This window comes from Tachypleus tridentatus, chromosome 2 (genome assembly GCF_004210375.1).
Source record: "Tachypleus tridentatus isolate NWPU-2018 chromosome 2, ASM421037v1, whole genome shotgun sequence".
NCBI classification, from domain to species: Eukaryota; Metazoa; Arthropoda; class Merostomata; order Xiphosura; family Limulidae; genus Tachypleus; species Tachypleus tridentatus.
In genome coordinates this window covers 59,589,873-59,607,102 of record NC_134826.1, presented here as the reverse complement: position 1 = coordinate 59,607,102, position 17,230 = coordinate 59,589,873, and the positions used below count along the sequence as shown (strand labels likewise).

The following is a 17,230-nucleotide window of genomic DNA, read 5'->3' as shown; positions in this document are numbered from 1 at the left end:
ATATCAGGTTAAGGAGCTCGACTTCTAACTAGTAAAAGAGTAGCCCAAGAGTTGGCAGTTAGGTGGTGGTGACTACCTATCTGCCTTCCCTCTATTTTATCACTGCTAAATTAAGGGCAGCTAGCGCAGATAGTCCTCATGTAGCTTTATGTGAAATTCATATCAGATAAACCATTCAGCCCGATAGAAATCACAGGTCATTTTAAGAAACGTCAAACAAAACAAGCATTCCCAGAGATAGATTTATCCAACTGTCCACAAACTTGTGAAAACCGTCTCATAGGAAAGTTTTGAAACGTTATTTTGTAGCTGGTAACAAATATTTGAAAATTTTGCATATATTCCTTTCGTTTTTCACATATTCTCTTTCAAATTTCACCTTGGTGAAAAATGAAAACAAATCCTCCACACAACTCAACCATTAAACACTTGATTCGTTGTATAATATCGAATAACGAGTTCAACAAAATGTCATAACATTATTCAAATACCTAAATTAATCTTGGCTACTATATATATTTATATATATTGTGAAGTAGAAGTGACTCAAAACCTCATAGATATTTTGGAATCTTACTTGTTGGCACAACATTTAAAGTAAAATATTAAAAACTTATTTCCTACATGATTTGGCGTAATCGCTCATGTTCAATTTATCATTTGTCACTTGTTATTTAAATGTTAATAATAATCATGTTATAAAAATAATTTATTGAGTGTGTGTGTGTTAGCGTCCATCACCCACAGTTGACTAGCTTGATTATCGCAATGTGTTTTATATTAACTTGAAACTGTACGGCTCGTATACATGTTTCAGGATTTTCCCGAGAAGGGAGACGAAAACATTTTTCTAAAATATACTTTTGGGTTTGAACTTAAAGATTCAAGAAGTTAATCATTTAAATGAGTCAATGCAGGAAACGTTAATTGGTATTTAATGAGGTAATTAGGGTTTTGATAACAGAAGGAAGGGGAACCGTATATGACATTGTCCTCAATACAATTTTCCTTTCTTAACGGTTACCTTCAGTTAGTTAACACTAACACCTCGAACACTGATTTCAAAATCACTGTTTTCCTTTTTCACAAACTTGTCGTTAGAGGAAGCGAATAATAACAGGGTGAAAAATGGGTTATTGAAAATGTTATCGCGCCCTTAAGCGAACAACATTAATAGGGAATGCTTTATTAGTTTCCCATGTAAATATTTTAGTCTAATAAAATATCTTACTTACAACTTAAAAAATAAATAACAAATACTTTTTCAACACCAGGTGGAAATGTTATTTAAAACATATATGTTAATTAATTATATTTAAGCGAAGATTATCTGACTAATGTGTTTTTCTTGTTTGAGAGGAGATTTATACAGAAAAAAAGAACACACTTGCAAAGCGTTTTAATGGACTACATCCGTCTGAGAACGTTTTGGACGACGTTTCTAACTGTTTGTTTGTTTGAAGTTAAGCACAAAGTAACACAATAGGCTATCTGCACCCTGCCAACCACAGGTATTGAAACCTGGATTCTAACGTTGTAAGTCCACGGACTTGCACCTGCGCCACTAGGGGAGCTTCAAATTGCTAGCGCAGATTTTCATAAGAATATTATCACCTGCACTTCGAGAGGGGCAGTATATTATTTGTGATATTAACTATTTCCTGTCGTCCCTAATCATATACTACAGACCAGATGGAAGAGGTCTGGTTTGTTTTGAATTTCGCACAAGGTAAAACGAGGGTTATCTGCGCTATCTGTCCCTAATTTAGCAGTGTAAGACTAGAGGGATGGCAGCTAGTCATCACCACCCACCGCCAATTCTTGGGTTACTCATTTATCAACGAATAGTGTGATTGATTGTAAATTTATAACGTCTCCACGACTGAAAGGGCGAGTATGTTTGGTGGGACAGAGATTCGAGCCATAAATCAAACAGTGTGTTTTCGAACGATCTAGGAAACCAGCATGCTGAGAAATTTTTCAAATTAGTACTAGATATTCGTATTTCACGTTTTTTTACGTTCTCTAAGACCAACATGTGTATTATTTCTAATGCAGACGACATTGCTGAAGACACTAGAGTAATTAGTTAAAGAGAAGATCACTTGTCTCCATATATCATAAAAGCAATCCCGACTTGATGCACAAATATTTAAGTTTTCAATTTAACTAATTCGTGTTTATAAATAGATACAGATAACATGCATAAATCGACAGTTCTAATAAATACTGATCAAATAGTGATAATGTACTGTTTCGTTATGAAAGTATTTTTATTAGTATTACAATACAAAAGGTAATTTATTGTTATTTCCGCTGTTTTTAAATAAAAGACCAGTGGTTCACTGTTTTGGTTTGTTTGATTGTGAACCTCGCGCAAAGATAAATGAGGGTTATCTGCGCAAGCCGTCCACAATTTAACAGTGTAAGGCTAAAGGGAAAGCAGCTAGTTATCACCACCCACCGCAAACTTTTGAACTACTCTTTTTACCAACACATAGTGGGATTGACTGTAACAATATGACGTCCACATGGCTGAAAGGTCGAGCATTTTAGTGTGACGAGAATTCAAACCCCGTAACCTTTTAAGTACGAGTCGAGCGCCCTAACCAATTAAAAATTAGGACGACTATGCAGAGATGGTCATTATGTAGCTAAGCCTGAAACATTTTAAATACAAACAAATCTTTGAGCTAATACTCTTGACAAAGGCTACTTCCTAATTACTATCATTCAATGGCGTTCAATTTCAAGTCTCTTTAAAACCAAATAATTCAATATACAAAAAATTGTGTACATAAAAATAACGTTCTGTCCTCCAACGTTTTAACATTAATGGTTGCTATGCCATTCCCTTGTTATTTTCAAACAATTACTAACTTCGCGGTAAATTTTATCGAATTTGTATTGTTTTTAGTTTTTGTTGTAATAGCTTGTTTAACAAGCAGCGAAACCCTTGCCTGCAGCATCTCTAAACAAGACAGAGAAAAATGAATATTAGCCTTAAATATTTTAGTTGCATCAAAAGAAAGAAATTACCTCAACTCCCATACTAACTGTAGAAAACACACACATAGGTTCACTAAGTAAACTTGGCAGACACTTACGTAATTTAAATTACAGTTTAAAACCCACCTATAGTAAATTTCAATTAGTGTGGATGGATTTTTCCTTTTCAATAAGGATGCTTAAGCAAATACTTAAAATAATTTAAAAACATCCACCTACTCCAACTTTGAATTAGTGGTGAAGTTACACTAGAAGTTTCCAAATTATAACATAAAGTGATTTATTATTTGATATATTCGGCACGAACATGTTCATTTGCGACACACGAACTAAACAGACAAATTTAAAAACCCAAGGCTGGTATATTCATTTTTCAGTTTGGACTACCGACCTGGTAGAAGGCAATCAAATCTGTAACAACAGCATATTATTTGGCTACTTTTAATCAAATAGCAAGATTGACTGTTACTTTTATACTGAACTCACAACTGAAAGTGTGGAGCATGATCAGCAATAATTGCAGATCCGAACCTCGAACTTTCCGATATGCAGCCTGGCATTCTAACCACTATTATGAAAAAAAATCACGCGTGTTACTTTTATATGGCATAATCTAACGCAGATGAATCAAAATGTCAATAATTATTACATAATTTTATAAAATTAAAAGGATGCTATTATATTGTTTAATTTAGTTATTGAGTACATGGTGCAACTGCGGTCGGGTTTGAATCTCTGTCACACCAAACATGCTCGCTCTTTCTGCTGTAGGGACATTATAATGTAACGGTTAATCCAACTATTCGTTGGTAAAAATGTATCCCAAGAGTTGGTGGTGGGTGGTTATGACCTGCTGCCTTCCCTCTATCTTACACTGCTAAATTAGGGACAACTAGCACAGATAGCCCTCGTGTGGCTTTGCGCGAAACTCACAAACAAACAAACAATTAGAAACGTTGATTTCAAACTGATTTCAAAGCCACGGGTAGTCTTATTTCTGGACACAATGTGAAGAACAGTGAAACGTCATAAAGATCTTAAAATACAGGGTTTGCGATAACATCAAAACACATGATTATGTCAACGCATTATTACAATACCACTTTGTTGATGTTATTAATATCTTTATTGGAGTAAGTGAGAAACTTTTAAAGTGATTATTACTGAATTAGACACAGTGTCAACAAGCAAGCAAATCATTACCTCTCGTCACTCCTTTCTTTTCATGAAAGTGTGACAACTTTGATACTGAATACAAAGATACAAAATCGTATAACCCAAATACTTTCGAAAGGTGGACCTTTCTTATCCAAGGGCAAACATCTCCTTATGTGTTTTCTTAACATCGTGGAAACATGATATGGGCTGTATGGATAAGTTCTGCCTTTTAAGTAAGGGTACTAGAGACCTAAAATTGTTTTTGCAATGAACAATTACACTTTTAATATATAAAAATATTACAGTTTATATCTATAACATTTATGAATATTGAATATTATTGTTGTTGTTTGTAATTAAAAACGAAGTTACACAAAGGACTATCTATGCTCTGCCTACCACGGGTATCGAAACCCGGTTTTTAAAATTTTAAGTCCCCAGATATACCGCCATGCCATTGGGGGGCATTAATTTTGAAATATTTCGATGCATTGGGCTACGTATCACTAAAGAGCATAATCCGAAAACTTTTCTCATTAAAAAAGATCCTTTTTTTTTGTAATATGTTTACTTTTCACAATTCTATTAATGATATATGAATTAGTAATTGCCAGCACAATTGACAGGTTTTCAACTATGATTTAAATTGTTTTAGGTGTCTAGAACCCTTACTTAAAAGGCAGTAACATTATCCTATATTTGTGGGATAATAAAAGTGCAAACCTTATGAATTGGAGTTCCCCAAAAGTCATTCCAGAAGAGATTAGTGATCGGCGTCTGAGGCCTCAAATCCCGGTTGTCTCTTATTGCTGACATATCGTCAAATGCAAATCCACATTGCAGTGAGTTCAAGTAGCATACACACGCCGCTAGGCTGACTAAAATGTAATGTTCTGTCTTCACTTTGCTATCCATGTCCTCCTAAAATACAAAGAGGGAATGATATTTGATTAGTTTTTTGGAAAGCAACTTTGGCACATGCACTCAATAAACTATAAAAAAAGGACTATTATCTGATTGTAAACAATGAGGAAAACACACAGTTTCAGTTTGAAAGGAAGACTAGTTCTTTATGCACATGTGTGTGTTAAATGGCCAGGCCAACCCGTTCCTCAGGACTCATATATATTCGTTTCTAACTTTCAGCTACTGATCAGAGGAAATTCAAACATCTGGTAAATTCACTGTTACGAGGGTTTTACCTGACTCTTCGAATCGAATAATGACTGGCTGTTACTTTTATAACGAGCTCACAGCTGACAGAGTGGAGTATGTTTTGCAGAAGCGCATCTCGAGCTCTGGACCCATCAAGTCGCAGCTCAACATACCAACCACTAGACCATATACGGACAAGTTAAACGAGGAACGAATTAACACAGTCCAAGATTTAATTGTTGTAAAAACATAATTTCTGTTGTCTTCCAATTCGATTTTTATCCTTCACCTTAAAAAAGAAAAAACGAAAAGTGCAATTTATGTTCCTTCTATTCTTTAATGATAGAGTTAAATTACCTTCACAACCCTTACCATTATTATTATTATTTGTTTCTTGTTTACATTTGTTGCTGAGAAAATGGTGGTAGTTTTATTTTCGACTGGATGGTTTATCAACGCTTGACACATTTATAAGTTATCAGATGACGTACATTTGTTTTCCATCAAGCGTAATAAATTAGCTCTAAATGGAGCTAAAGAAAAAAGCTACAGATAAAAAAAATCCTCTTATATACTCACGTACCACGTAAAGTCGATATTGTATATAATTAGATAATTAGTTGCCAGCAGCGAAAAGTATATGTAACGGATTAAACCTCCTAATTTTATGCTTGATCGATCTGAAATACTCGAAGCTTTCTATACAAATCATGTTGTTATCGGATAGCTCTTTTTAATAATAAAGTATTTAATCCCTTTCATTGCTGTTAATACCTCTCATTTCAGGCTAAAATGATTCGATGGCGTATTATCACCAGCTGGCGCTACTTAAATTATAAGATCCATACATAATGTGATTTTTATTCTACAAGAGCCGTATTTATGAGCATCAGAATTACATATCTGACATCATAGTTCAATGATTAAAAATAACAAAATAAAATTAGGAATATATTCATACTTAGCGGACACTATGTATATAAACATAGAAACATTTATAAACATATAAATGAATAGAAACTGAACATAATGCCACTAGAGGACTCTAACAATACAAATTCACCAACTGGACCTGGTAACAAATATATTAATTTTTGTAGTGTTTTTGTTTTGTTATTTGTGAATGAACACACCTTGTAAAGGAACTAGCTATTGAATTTTATATTGGTAAGTTAGTTTTTAGAATTGTTTGATAAAACTAACAAAGGGCTATCTACAATGGTCGCCACCCACCTGCTTTATTAGAAGGAGAAACGCCAACCACACAATTATTTTTCGGGGAAAGGGTTTGCCATTTCTTCCTACTCTTGCCTGCTCTGTTAGTTGTCTGAATAGCAACCTTTCTGAATATTTCCTGGTTTAATACTCTCGTTGCAGGTTTCTAGGTGCTTTCAGTCTTTGCTATTGGAACCTCGTGTGGTCACCAAGATAAGTTTTAGTCAGTTAGTATGTACAATATGATTAATAGGTGTGTCAATATTTGGGAAAACTACGTTTTTCGGTTTAACAGTTTATATGGTCTTCATAGAAGTTACAATCTACCAGCCTAATTTATTTCACAAACACTCGTGCACACGAAAACAAACAAACAAAAAAGTGGTGTTCATGTACCTTAACCGGCCTGATAAGTCCTAGTATCAAGCGACAGACCTGGTCGTGTGGTTGACATGTAGTTATATATTCTTCTTTAATTTTGCTTAAAAATTCTTTGAAATATTAAGATTATTACAAGCACGTCATTACCTGATCTTAGTGAATGACGCTGAAAACTGATATTTCAGAGTTGTTGTTCGAAGCTAGAAATTATGTTTCCCAAAATGTTTAACCAGGTAACAGAACGAGCGATGTTAAAGATGTTTAGTATTTAATCAGTTAACAGGATCAGACCGAGTGGTGTAAAGATGTTTAGTGTTTAATCAGTTAACAGGATCAGGTTGAGTGGTGTAAAGATGTTTAGTGTTTAATCAGTTAACAGGATCAGGTTGAGTGATATAAATATGCTTAATGTTCAAGCAGGTATCAAGATAAAATTGTGTAGTGTAAAGAAGTTTCAGCGTTATTGTACTTGAGAAAGTTACCTAACAATCTTAGCTTGAAATTTACTGTTTTTGTTTGTTAAAAATTAAGCACAAAGCTACACAATGGGCTATCTGTACTCTGCCCACCACGGGTATCGAAACCCGGTTTTTAGGGATGTGAGTCTGCAGACAAATCATTGTGCCACTTGGGGGCTTTTACTGTTTTATCTTCGTGTGGGTAAACTCTATCCACTCACTATCTGATGCTGAAGTTTCATACTGTTAATTACTTCAGACTAAAAACTCTTCTCGTGGGCACACATTGGAAAAATTAAACCCCATTTACAACCAGCAACGTATTTCAAACCTTATATAAAATTCAAAGACGGAGACAATTTTTAAGCATGAGAATATGGTAGTATAGTAGCATGACATAAGAGTAGATTTTGATCGGGATCTAGATCATTCTTGGGATCTGGGAGGGAGAAGGATTCTTTTCTTGTTTTAAATTTCGTGAAAAGCTATTCACAAGACATCTGTGTTAGCTGTCCCAAATATTTATTTATACTATTTATAGGCCAAAGGAGAGAAAGCTAGTCAACGCCTTTCACCGCCAACTCCTAGGATACTGTTTTACCAACGAATGGTGGAACCGACCTAAACCACTGTATTTATTACAATGTCCTCACGGTGAGAGGCATTCGCCCGGCCTACTTTTCTTGTGCCGTCTTTGTCTCGCTTCCCTTTCTCGCCCTTCATTTTCATAATGCCCACCTGACTTCATCACCTTAAACAAGTCAAATCAAATTACAAAACTTTCAAGCAAAAGTAGATAATCTTCCGTGAGAGGGGACAAAGAGGAACCACAACGTTCCTGAACACCACTCTCTAAACTAAACCCACGCCAAGTTCGTTTCGAGGGGCATTCGAATCTGCAAATTGAGAGCTAAGTGTCCTAACCGCCAGTCCATGTTATGCCAACAGAGAAGGAACGCCTGCGTTGCGTCACTCCGGCTTTACTTTGTTATTTATCTAAGTAATTAACAAAACGAAATCTGTTTTGAAAATGAACAACTGTTGAAGTATGTTGGACATGGTGAAATAATCAAAGAATAACAATATAAATGTTTATCCAGTTATTAAATGAGATACAGAAAGGAAAACAAAAAGGAATAGTGAACGAAAGGTTTGAAGTGGATGATGGGCAAGCAACCAAAAAAAATGTACAGCGGTAGCATTGCGACTACCCAATCTAGTGTTCCATCAAGCACACTGCTCTAGAATATTGCAATTCCTTCACGGATTACTAGACAGATTTCTTTGTGATTCAGTAAACAAGAGCGATACAAGTGTTTTACGGTTACTTGGATTTCCTCGACTTCCTTCTTTCCACATGGATTCGGTCTCCGGATATTCTGAGGAACAAATATTATGCTATATTCCAGATGTCCAGCCCAACAATAAACCAGTTTATACGAGTTGCTACTGACAAGGTCAATATATTACAATTACTAATACATGGAGTCTGTTGCACAAGCGTATAATAACTGTGGAAGTAAAACGTTTCGAGTGTGACTGTTGAAGTTTATATACAAATACATATGCCAACTCCCACTTTCCAGTAAATAATTTAAAGTCAACTGAGCGAAAGATTTCACACTTGGCCGGAAAGTAAGAAGTTCAATCATACGGAAAGTTCACAAGGAAGCTGTTGCCATGGTGATGCGTGTATATATGTGCATGTTTCAGGCGATTCTAGTTAATAACAACATGACAAAATTCAGCAAATGAAAATGATAACAGTAGCGGCTCTTTGTGAGAATCAACTCCCAGTAATCAACCTTTGCGCCATGTTTATCTTCTTTTGTCATAATTTAACAGTCCACGGAGCCATTAGTTTAATGATGCAAAGGCTTCACCCTTTCTACTATATCAACTAATTAGATGACATACGATATAGTAGTCTATACATACTTAACAACAATCAAGCCCAAACTTTCATAATACCTCTACTTCGCTGAAAATCAGTTTCAACCGTACCTTTATACGTAGTAGCTGTAAATACGTTACGAGAGCATGCATCAGACCATTAGAAATGGGCGATTATGCTTTAATGATAGCAGGTTTTAACGTCCTGATGGTAAACAGAATTTAACAGAGTTAGAGAGCTGGATATGGATGTATTTCCTGCAGAGGTCGACCATACACACAGACTGACAGACACACGTACATTGTGTAAAAATCACCAGCGAATACATGTAAACGTTCTTTGGTAAACATTTTAGTTACGGAATACGTAAAGCTGAAATACTAAAAGTTTGTGACACTGAAAATGGTACACTGAACATACCGTCTATTTATCTAGTAAAGTGTGTTAAAAGTGATCGAACGATACACTGAACACACCGTCTATTTATCCAGTAAAATGTGTTAAAAGTGATCGAAAGATACACTGAACACACCGTCTATTTATCCAATAAAGTGTGTTAAAAGTGAGTGAACGATACACTGAACACACTGTCTATTTATCCAGTAAAGTGTGTTAAAAGTGAGCGAACGATACACTGAACACACTGTCTATTTATCCAGTAAAGTGTGTTAAAAGTGATCGAAAGATACACTGAACACACCGTCTATTTATCCAGTAAAGTGTGTTAAAAGTGATCGAACGACACACTGAACACACCGTCTATTTATCCAGTAAAATGTGTTAAAAGTGATCGAAAGATACACTGAACACACCGTCTATTTATCCAGTAAAGTGTGTTAAAAGTGAGCGAACGATACACTGAACACACCGTCTATTTATCCAGTAAAGTGTGTTGTTTGTTTGTTTGTTTGTTTTTGGAATTTCGCACAAAGCTGCTCGAGGGCTATCTGTGCTAGCCGTCCCAAATTTAGCAGTGTAAGACTAGAGGGAAGGCAACTAGTCATCACCACCCACCGCCAACTCTTGGGCTACTCTTTTACCAACGAATAGTGGGATTGACCGTAACATTATACATCCCCACGGCTGGGAGGGCGAGCATGTTTAGCGCGACGCGGGCGCGAACCCGCGACCCTCGAATTACGAGTCGCACGCCTTACGCGCTCGGCCATGCCAGGCCATAAAGTGTATTAAAAGTAATCGAACGATAAACTGAACACGCTGTCTATTTATCCAGTAAAGTGTGTTAAAATTAATCGAACGATACACTGAACACACCGTCTATTTATCCAGTAAAGTGTGTTAAAAGTGAGCGAACGATACACTGAACACCCCGTCTATTTATCCAGTAAAGTGTGTTAAAAGTAATCGAACGATACACTGAACACACCATCTATTTATCCAGTAAAGTGTTTAAAAAAGTGAGCGAACGATACACTGAACACACCATCTATTTATCCAGTAAAGTTTTTAAAAAAGTGAGCGAACACTTGACACACAGCCTGTGGAAAATAATACAATGAAAGAACTTTTCTATTTAGCTAGAAAAGGGTGAGAAAAGTGAGCAAACGGAACAGTGAACACACTTTATATTTTATTTGGTAAAGTGTGTAAAAGTGGGTACAGTGAACAAACACTGTCTATCTACCGGGTAAAATGTATAAAAAGTGGCACCTGTAATAAATCTGTTTTTTGTTTTTGTTTTTTTTCTTCAAATCTTAACTTCATCAGAATAAATGGTTTCCCATTCATCTAAGCATTATATAGGAAGAACCAGGTCACCTACGTGTGCGTAGATAAATTCATCATCTTTTAGACTGAGTATACGTGAAGATATACACGTATCGCTAAGCCATATATCATATGTTTGGGTACGACTGTCTGTCAATCAACGTTCCCTTACTTCTAAGTGCCCTTAGAGCTGTGATCAGAGCTAACCAGCGAAATATTTTATAAGAAAGTAAGGACCGTCAACGAAGAAAAGAAAATAGATGACGCGAATTAATCTTCTTGCCGAAGTATAGAGTGACAGGAAGAGACATCAAGTGAATAAACAAATAATTAAAGATGACTTCGTGATTTATAACAGCTATTAAGTATTTCCTCATGTTTGCGATAAGCTAGTTGTTTTGAGGGTATAAGAATAAATGAAAACTAACTGGAGTCAGAACAGTAGCCAAACTTTTTGTTTGCTCTTCTGATGTGCTAAGTTAACTGATTGGAAATTATGTTAACATTTTCTTTAAATTAGTGTATTCACACTACGTAAAACAGAACACAGTTTCAAAAGATTTGTTTTAAATATTTTATTTTCGGTGAACAAATATTTCGGAACAAGTGAAACAGAGAGTTATTGTTTTAAAATATTAGGGAGATACAATGGCTACATATATACTCTTCCTAAATAAAATTATTGTAAAATACTAATGGGACCTTGGAAAATATTGGCAAAATAGGCTTGGGGGCCAACGTGTTAAAAACGATCCGAATATAAGGAAAATGCTTGGACTCAGATTGATTTGTTTGAATTTCGCGCATAGCTACCCGAGGGCTATATGTTTGTGGTGGCAGTGATAGATACAGAAAAGGCAGCTAGTCAACATTACCTATTGCCAACTCTTGGGCTACTCTTTTATAACGAACAGTGGAATTCACTGTCATTTAATAACTCCCATACGTCTGAAAAAAGAGCATTTTCGACATCGGGGATTCGAATCCATAACAACCAGATTACGAGTCAAACGCCTTAATCACAAGGTCATGTCAAGCCCCAATTCTTGGACACGAGAGTAAAATTCATTTTTGTTGCAAAGCTATTTAGTATAAAACCAAAATGGAATTTTTAGCTTAAATTCAAAACAACGTAGTTAATTCTACTACATCATTACGGGAAGTCATTATTTTCTGTGGAATATAACAGACACACGACACTCTTTCCCTTTGAAAAAAACAATTAAAAAAATCTTCCTTTCACGTCCCGCTCACCTATAAATATACAAGTTTTAATGTATTCAGTTCCTTTCGCTTATTAACATAGACAGACTTCAGGAACAAATCAACAACCCTGGATTGCTTGTTAACAGAAGAAGATAAAATAATACAACTTTTCTTTTAGGTAATTGCACGCTATTTACATCCACTTGTTTAATTGTCGTAAGTTGAAATCATACATACACTATCACAAACTAGGATTTCAATTGGCTGTAGTTAACGGAAACATTCTACTACATATATGTGTATACACACACAGACATATATAGCAGTAAATAAGCAACATTTAACTAGTATAAATTATCACCTTTCGATGGCGTAAAATGGAACTTATTTATATGGGAAACCGTAGGTTTAATGAGTTCCATTTTGGTTTTTTTGTATAGCATGGAAGCTGGTACCGTGTTCCGTTTTGTTTTTTTGTATTGCATGGAAGCTGGTACTGTGTTCCGTTTTTTGTTTTTTTTGTATTGCATGGAAGCTGGTACTGTGTTCCGTATTGTTTGTTGTTTGTTTTTTTTTGCATTTTTAAAAGTCTAATTTTATTTTTGCGTAAATCTTTCACAAGCTGCGAGTTTTGTCAGACGTGAGTATCTGTACTAATGCTACTGAATATTTTGTTTGCTTGTATTTAGGCACAAAGCTACACAACGGGCTATCTGGAATGTGTTCATTATGGTTATTGAAACTTGATTTTTATTGTTTTAATTCCACACAGTTGCACCCCTTCCTCCCAGTGAAACAGCAAAATGTCTGCAGACTCACACCGCTAAAAACATGGTTTCGATATACGTGGGTGATAGAATCCAGATATCTCATTGTGTTGCTTGTGCTTAATTCCAGACACACAAACAAGCCGAGCCACTAGAGACACCCACTGACAAAAGCTGAATTTTGGTATTATTTTTCACTTTAAATCTGGAAAATAAATGCTAATTTCTTCTGAGGAGTTTGAAAACACCACGATCCTAAAGCTGGAAAAGCCCGGCATGGCCAGGTGTTTAAGGCACTCAGCTCATAAGCTGACGGTCGCGGGTTCGAATTCCCGTCTCATTAATGCGACAGTCAATCCTATTATTCCTTGGTAAAAGAGTAGCCCAAGGGTTGGCGGTGGGTGGTGATGACTAGCTGCCTTCCCTCTAGTCTAACACTGCTAAATTAAGAAAGGCTAGCTCAGATAGTTCTCGTGAAGCTATGCGCGAAATTCAAACCAAACCAAAACCTCAAGTTGGAACTATTTTGCCGTAAGCGTTGCGTCCTATTAATCTGCAGAAAACAGAGACTCAGATTACATGCTTACAAGCTGCGTGTGGCACTTTCTATTTTCACCACTTTAATTAACAAGGAAGATTCGTCTTTGTCAGAACTTAGTTTGAGCTTCTTGTTAACCTAAGCCAAAGAAGACATTTACCATGAATTAATATGGCTGGTTTACAGAGATTATGTACATCAGGAAGCCAAAAGGCTATTATATAATTTTCACTCAGCTATTTCACGGATATTCTCCGCTGTATTATTTTCTACGCCAGCAAGACTATTTAGCATAATATTACGTTTCCTGGTAAATACATTGTATTTCGAAATTCATTAAAAAGCCGCTCTCAAACGATAACCTTTTTTTATGAACCAAACTGTAGTACAAAAAAACTATTGCGCTGGTCCTTCATAGGATCGGTGTTAACTTTATGGAGGTGTAACGCTTAAACGTGGGGTTCGATTCCTTATGGTGGACAGAGCTCAGATGCGATAAAAACAACAATAAATTATTGCACTCTTATAAAGATATCGCCTTTCTTACTTGTTTTTCTGCTATTTGTTGACCATTAAGTAATTTTTGAATCGCGGAACTCGATGAAATGAAAGAGAACCAAACAGTAGAAGATTGGTGTAACCTGGCGTTGCTTGATAGTTAGGGCTCGAATCGCAATTTGTAGGTTTCGGGTTCAAATCTAGTCACCAAACATGTTCGTCCTCTTAGACTAGGGGGCGTTATAACACGATGTTTCCGTCATACATTTTATAGTTTTATCATCGTAAAACTTTTCAATTTTTTGTAGCCTATACTTGGATTTTTTAGAATTATTCTTTATTTTGCTATTAAAGTGTCTCCTAATTTAGGGAGTAATAAGAAAGCAGATTATTCTGGTTTACTCCGTATTACCTGATTGAGGTGCCTCTATATATTAATGTAACACACGTGTTATTTGCTTATAGCGTACCTCCATTTATTTGAGCCTCCCAGTGGCACAGCAGAATGACTGCGGACTTACATTGCTAAAAACCGGATTTCAATACCAGCGTTGGGCAGAACATAGATAGCCCTTTGTGTCACTTTTTGTTCAAACCACTAAAAAAACAAGATGAATATATAAGTAGGTTGTCGTAAGATATATTTTTACAAGCCCTCCCCTAGTGGTAAGGCGGTATGTCTGCAAACATACAACGCTAGAAACTAGGTTTCGACATCCTTGGTAGGCAGAGCAGATATAGCCCATTATGCTTCTTTGTTCGCTGTTTCACCGTTAAAGCTTTAGATTGTATGTTTTAGTACAAAGTTACATTATGGAGTATCTGCGCTTTGACTACCATCATGGGGATTCGAACCCTGGATTTTGACGTTGCATGTCCTATATAACCTGACCGCTGATCCACCTGGAGACTAAAGCTTTAAAATTTCAAACATTGTTGGTTGTTCTGTACTTGAACTCTCTAGAAACGTTGTGAAAACAAATGATGAAACCGTTTAGATCAATCTTTAACATTCTCTTAACGGATTGTGCTAGACAAGATAATTAGTAGAATTCAGTCAAGTGGATGTTAAATTATGTCTAACTGAATTATGGACATTGTGACAAAATAATCAGACTTATAACAGTTTAGCATAACGTAGTTAGAATATTTACTATTTTACAATGTCTTCGTCTGAGGGCGTCATTGTAGGCAATGACGTAGTACAGCTGAAGTATTCTACCCTCGGAGAAGGGGCAGATATGAACATATCGGTAATAAATCTAACAAAACTTGATCTTTTTCATGGTGAAAATAACACTACCATCAGTTTACTAGGAGTCCGTGCAGCCACTGTTGTCATTCATTACTATTAAGATCAGGATTCGATACCTGCTGGAGCACATACAGTCCGTTATGTATCTTTGCGCCTTAAAATGTCGATAAACAAATAGACTTTGAAGTATTTCGTAAGATGAAGGTTGGTTCAGTATAATCACAAACGATAAACAAGAATCAGTTTCTTACTTCACTTTATACGTTGAAGAGACGTAAAGAACCACTCCAGTAGCCACGAAACAACGACGTAAAGCAGTTGGATACGTTTAAAAAATAGGTAAAGGTGGCTTTGGGATACTTGTATCAGCGAAGCCTCGTTTAATCTAAATGTATGTTTCTTGCGTTACTTCCATTTTATTTCAGTCGCTTTAAAAGTTTTCATTGATTCACTGAGATTGAAGCTGAAAAGTTCGACTGGACAAAAATGTTAGAAATGTTTTTAATCGTGTCATGATTTTTGCTACAGTTTTCTCACATAACTTTGAAACAGCTCTAAAGGAGGTAACGCAGAGTAGGCTTATCATGTTGGTGTTCATAGTAGGTATATTATATTGGGTTATCATAGTAGGTATATTACGTTGGTGTTCATCCTAAGTATATCATTCTGGGGTTATCACAGTAGGTATATTATGTTGGTGTTCATAGTAGGTATATCATGCTGGGTTAATACAGTAGGTGTATTATGTTGGTGTTCATAATAAGTATATCATGCTGGGTTATCGTACTAGGTGTTGGGCTATAGTAGGTATATTATATTGGGTTATCATAGTAGGTATATTACGTTGGTCTCATAGTAAGTATATTATGCTGGGTTATCACGCTAGGTGTTGGGTTATAATAGGTATATTATATTGGGTGTTCCAAGTTGGCTACGGTCCATTATTCATTTTTACTCCAGTGTTTCGAATAACATATGAATCATACAAAAACTAGTGGATAACGCTACCATTAATACTGAGTTCAATCACACTAATACTAATGAGAACTTATTTTTATGTTGTTTATTCACCAATGGCGGTGTTTGTATAAGAAGTAAGATTGACCAATCTTATGTTTTAGTCTGTTACAACAGTCATTGAAAAGAAGGACCGGAAAATGGGATAAAACCGCCAATTTTCTGTGATAATATTTATCTAATTTAGGGATTAATAACAACGGGGGAGAAAAAGGGCAGAAACTCGAACCAAATTTTAAAATTAGAAAAACCCAAGTTTCCAAGTGGAGTAACACTATATCACATACAGAAGTGTTACCATTTATGTAATAACAACACGACAAGTAAATAGTGAGAACAGGTGTGACATTTTACGCTGGAACATCTCAGTCGATGACAAAGCAATTGATGCGTTTTGCAGAAAAAGCTTTAGTGTATTCTAAGAGTCCTTCTGGAAATTAGTGGTCTTTAAAATAAATAAAACGTATTTTTATTTCCAGAATGAATTTATCATAGTAATCATAAGATGGTAGCTTCAATTTAGGCAGTACCGTGAAAACATTAAAGACTGAATTAACAAGCATTTTTAGTAAAACTGATTTTTGTGATTTATTGTTTTGTTTGCTATATTGAAAGTAAATTATACATAATATGTCAAATAGATATAGTAGATGGAAGGATTGATATAAAAAAGAATGAAACGAGAGTTAATTGTTTGTTTTGTACAACCCCCTTTATCACAAGATATACTGCTACACAATATCAAGAACAACTGGGAGAAAAACAATCCATCATTTCACACCTGCTAATTAATAACAAACACAACAGAGAGTAAAATCTCTCACTGTTTCGCATCTGCTACACAATAACAAACACAAGTAAAAAAGAACATACCGTTTCACATCAGTTGACCAATAACAAACACAACTGGAAGAAAAAATAACCGCCCACAACTGATTAATAATAACAAAC

General features: G+C 35.6%; 1 protein-coding gene across 3 annotated transcripts in view; it reads right to left on the bottom strand.

Moving 5' to 3' along the window:
* The window catches only part of LOC143243923 (protein O-mannosyl-transferase Tmtc3-like), a 217,728-nt gene that overhangs the window by 87,555 nt on the left and 112,943 nt on the right, over positions 1-17,230 (bottom strand). For all 3 annotated transcript variants that reach the window (XM_076487720.1, XM_076487721.1, XM_076487719.1), the window contains exon 2: positions 4,891-5,088. In XM_076487720.1, coding sequence (XP_076343835.1) covers positions 4,891-5,088 — 198 coding nt within the window. The remainder of the gene's footprint in view (positions 1-4,890; positions 5,089-17,230) is intronic.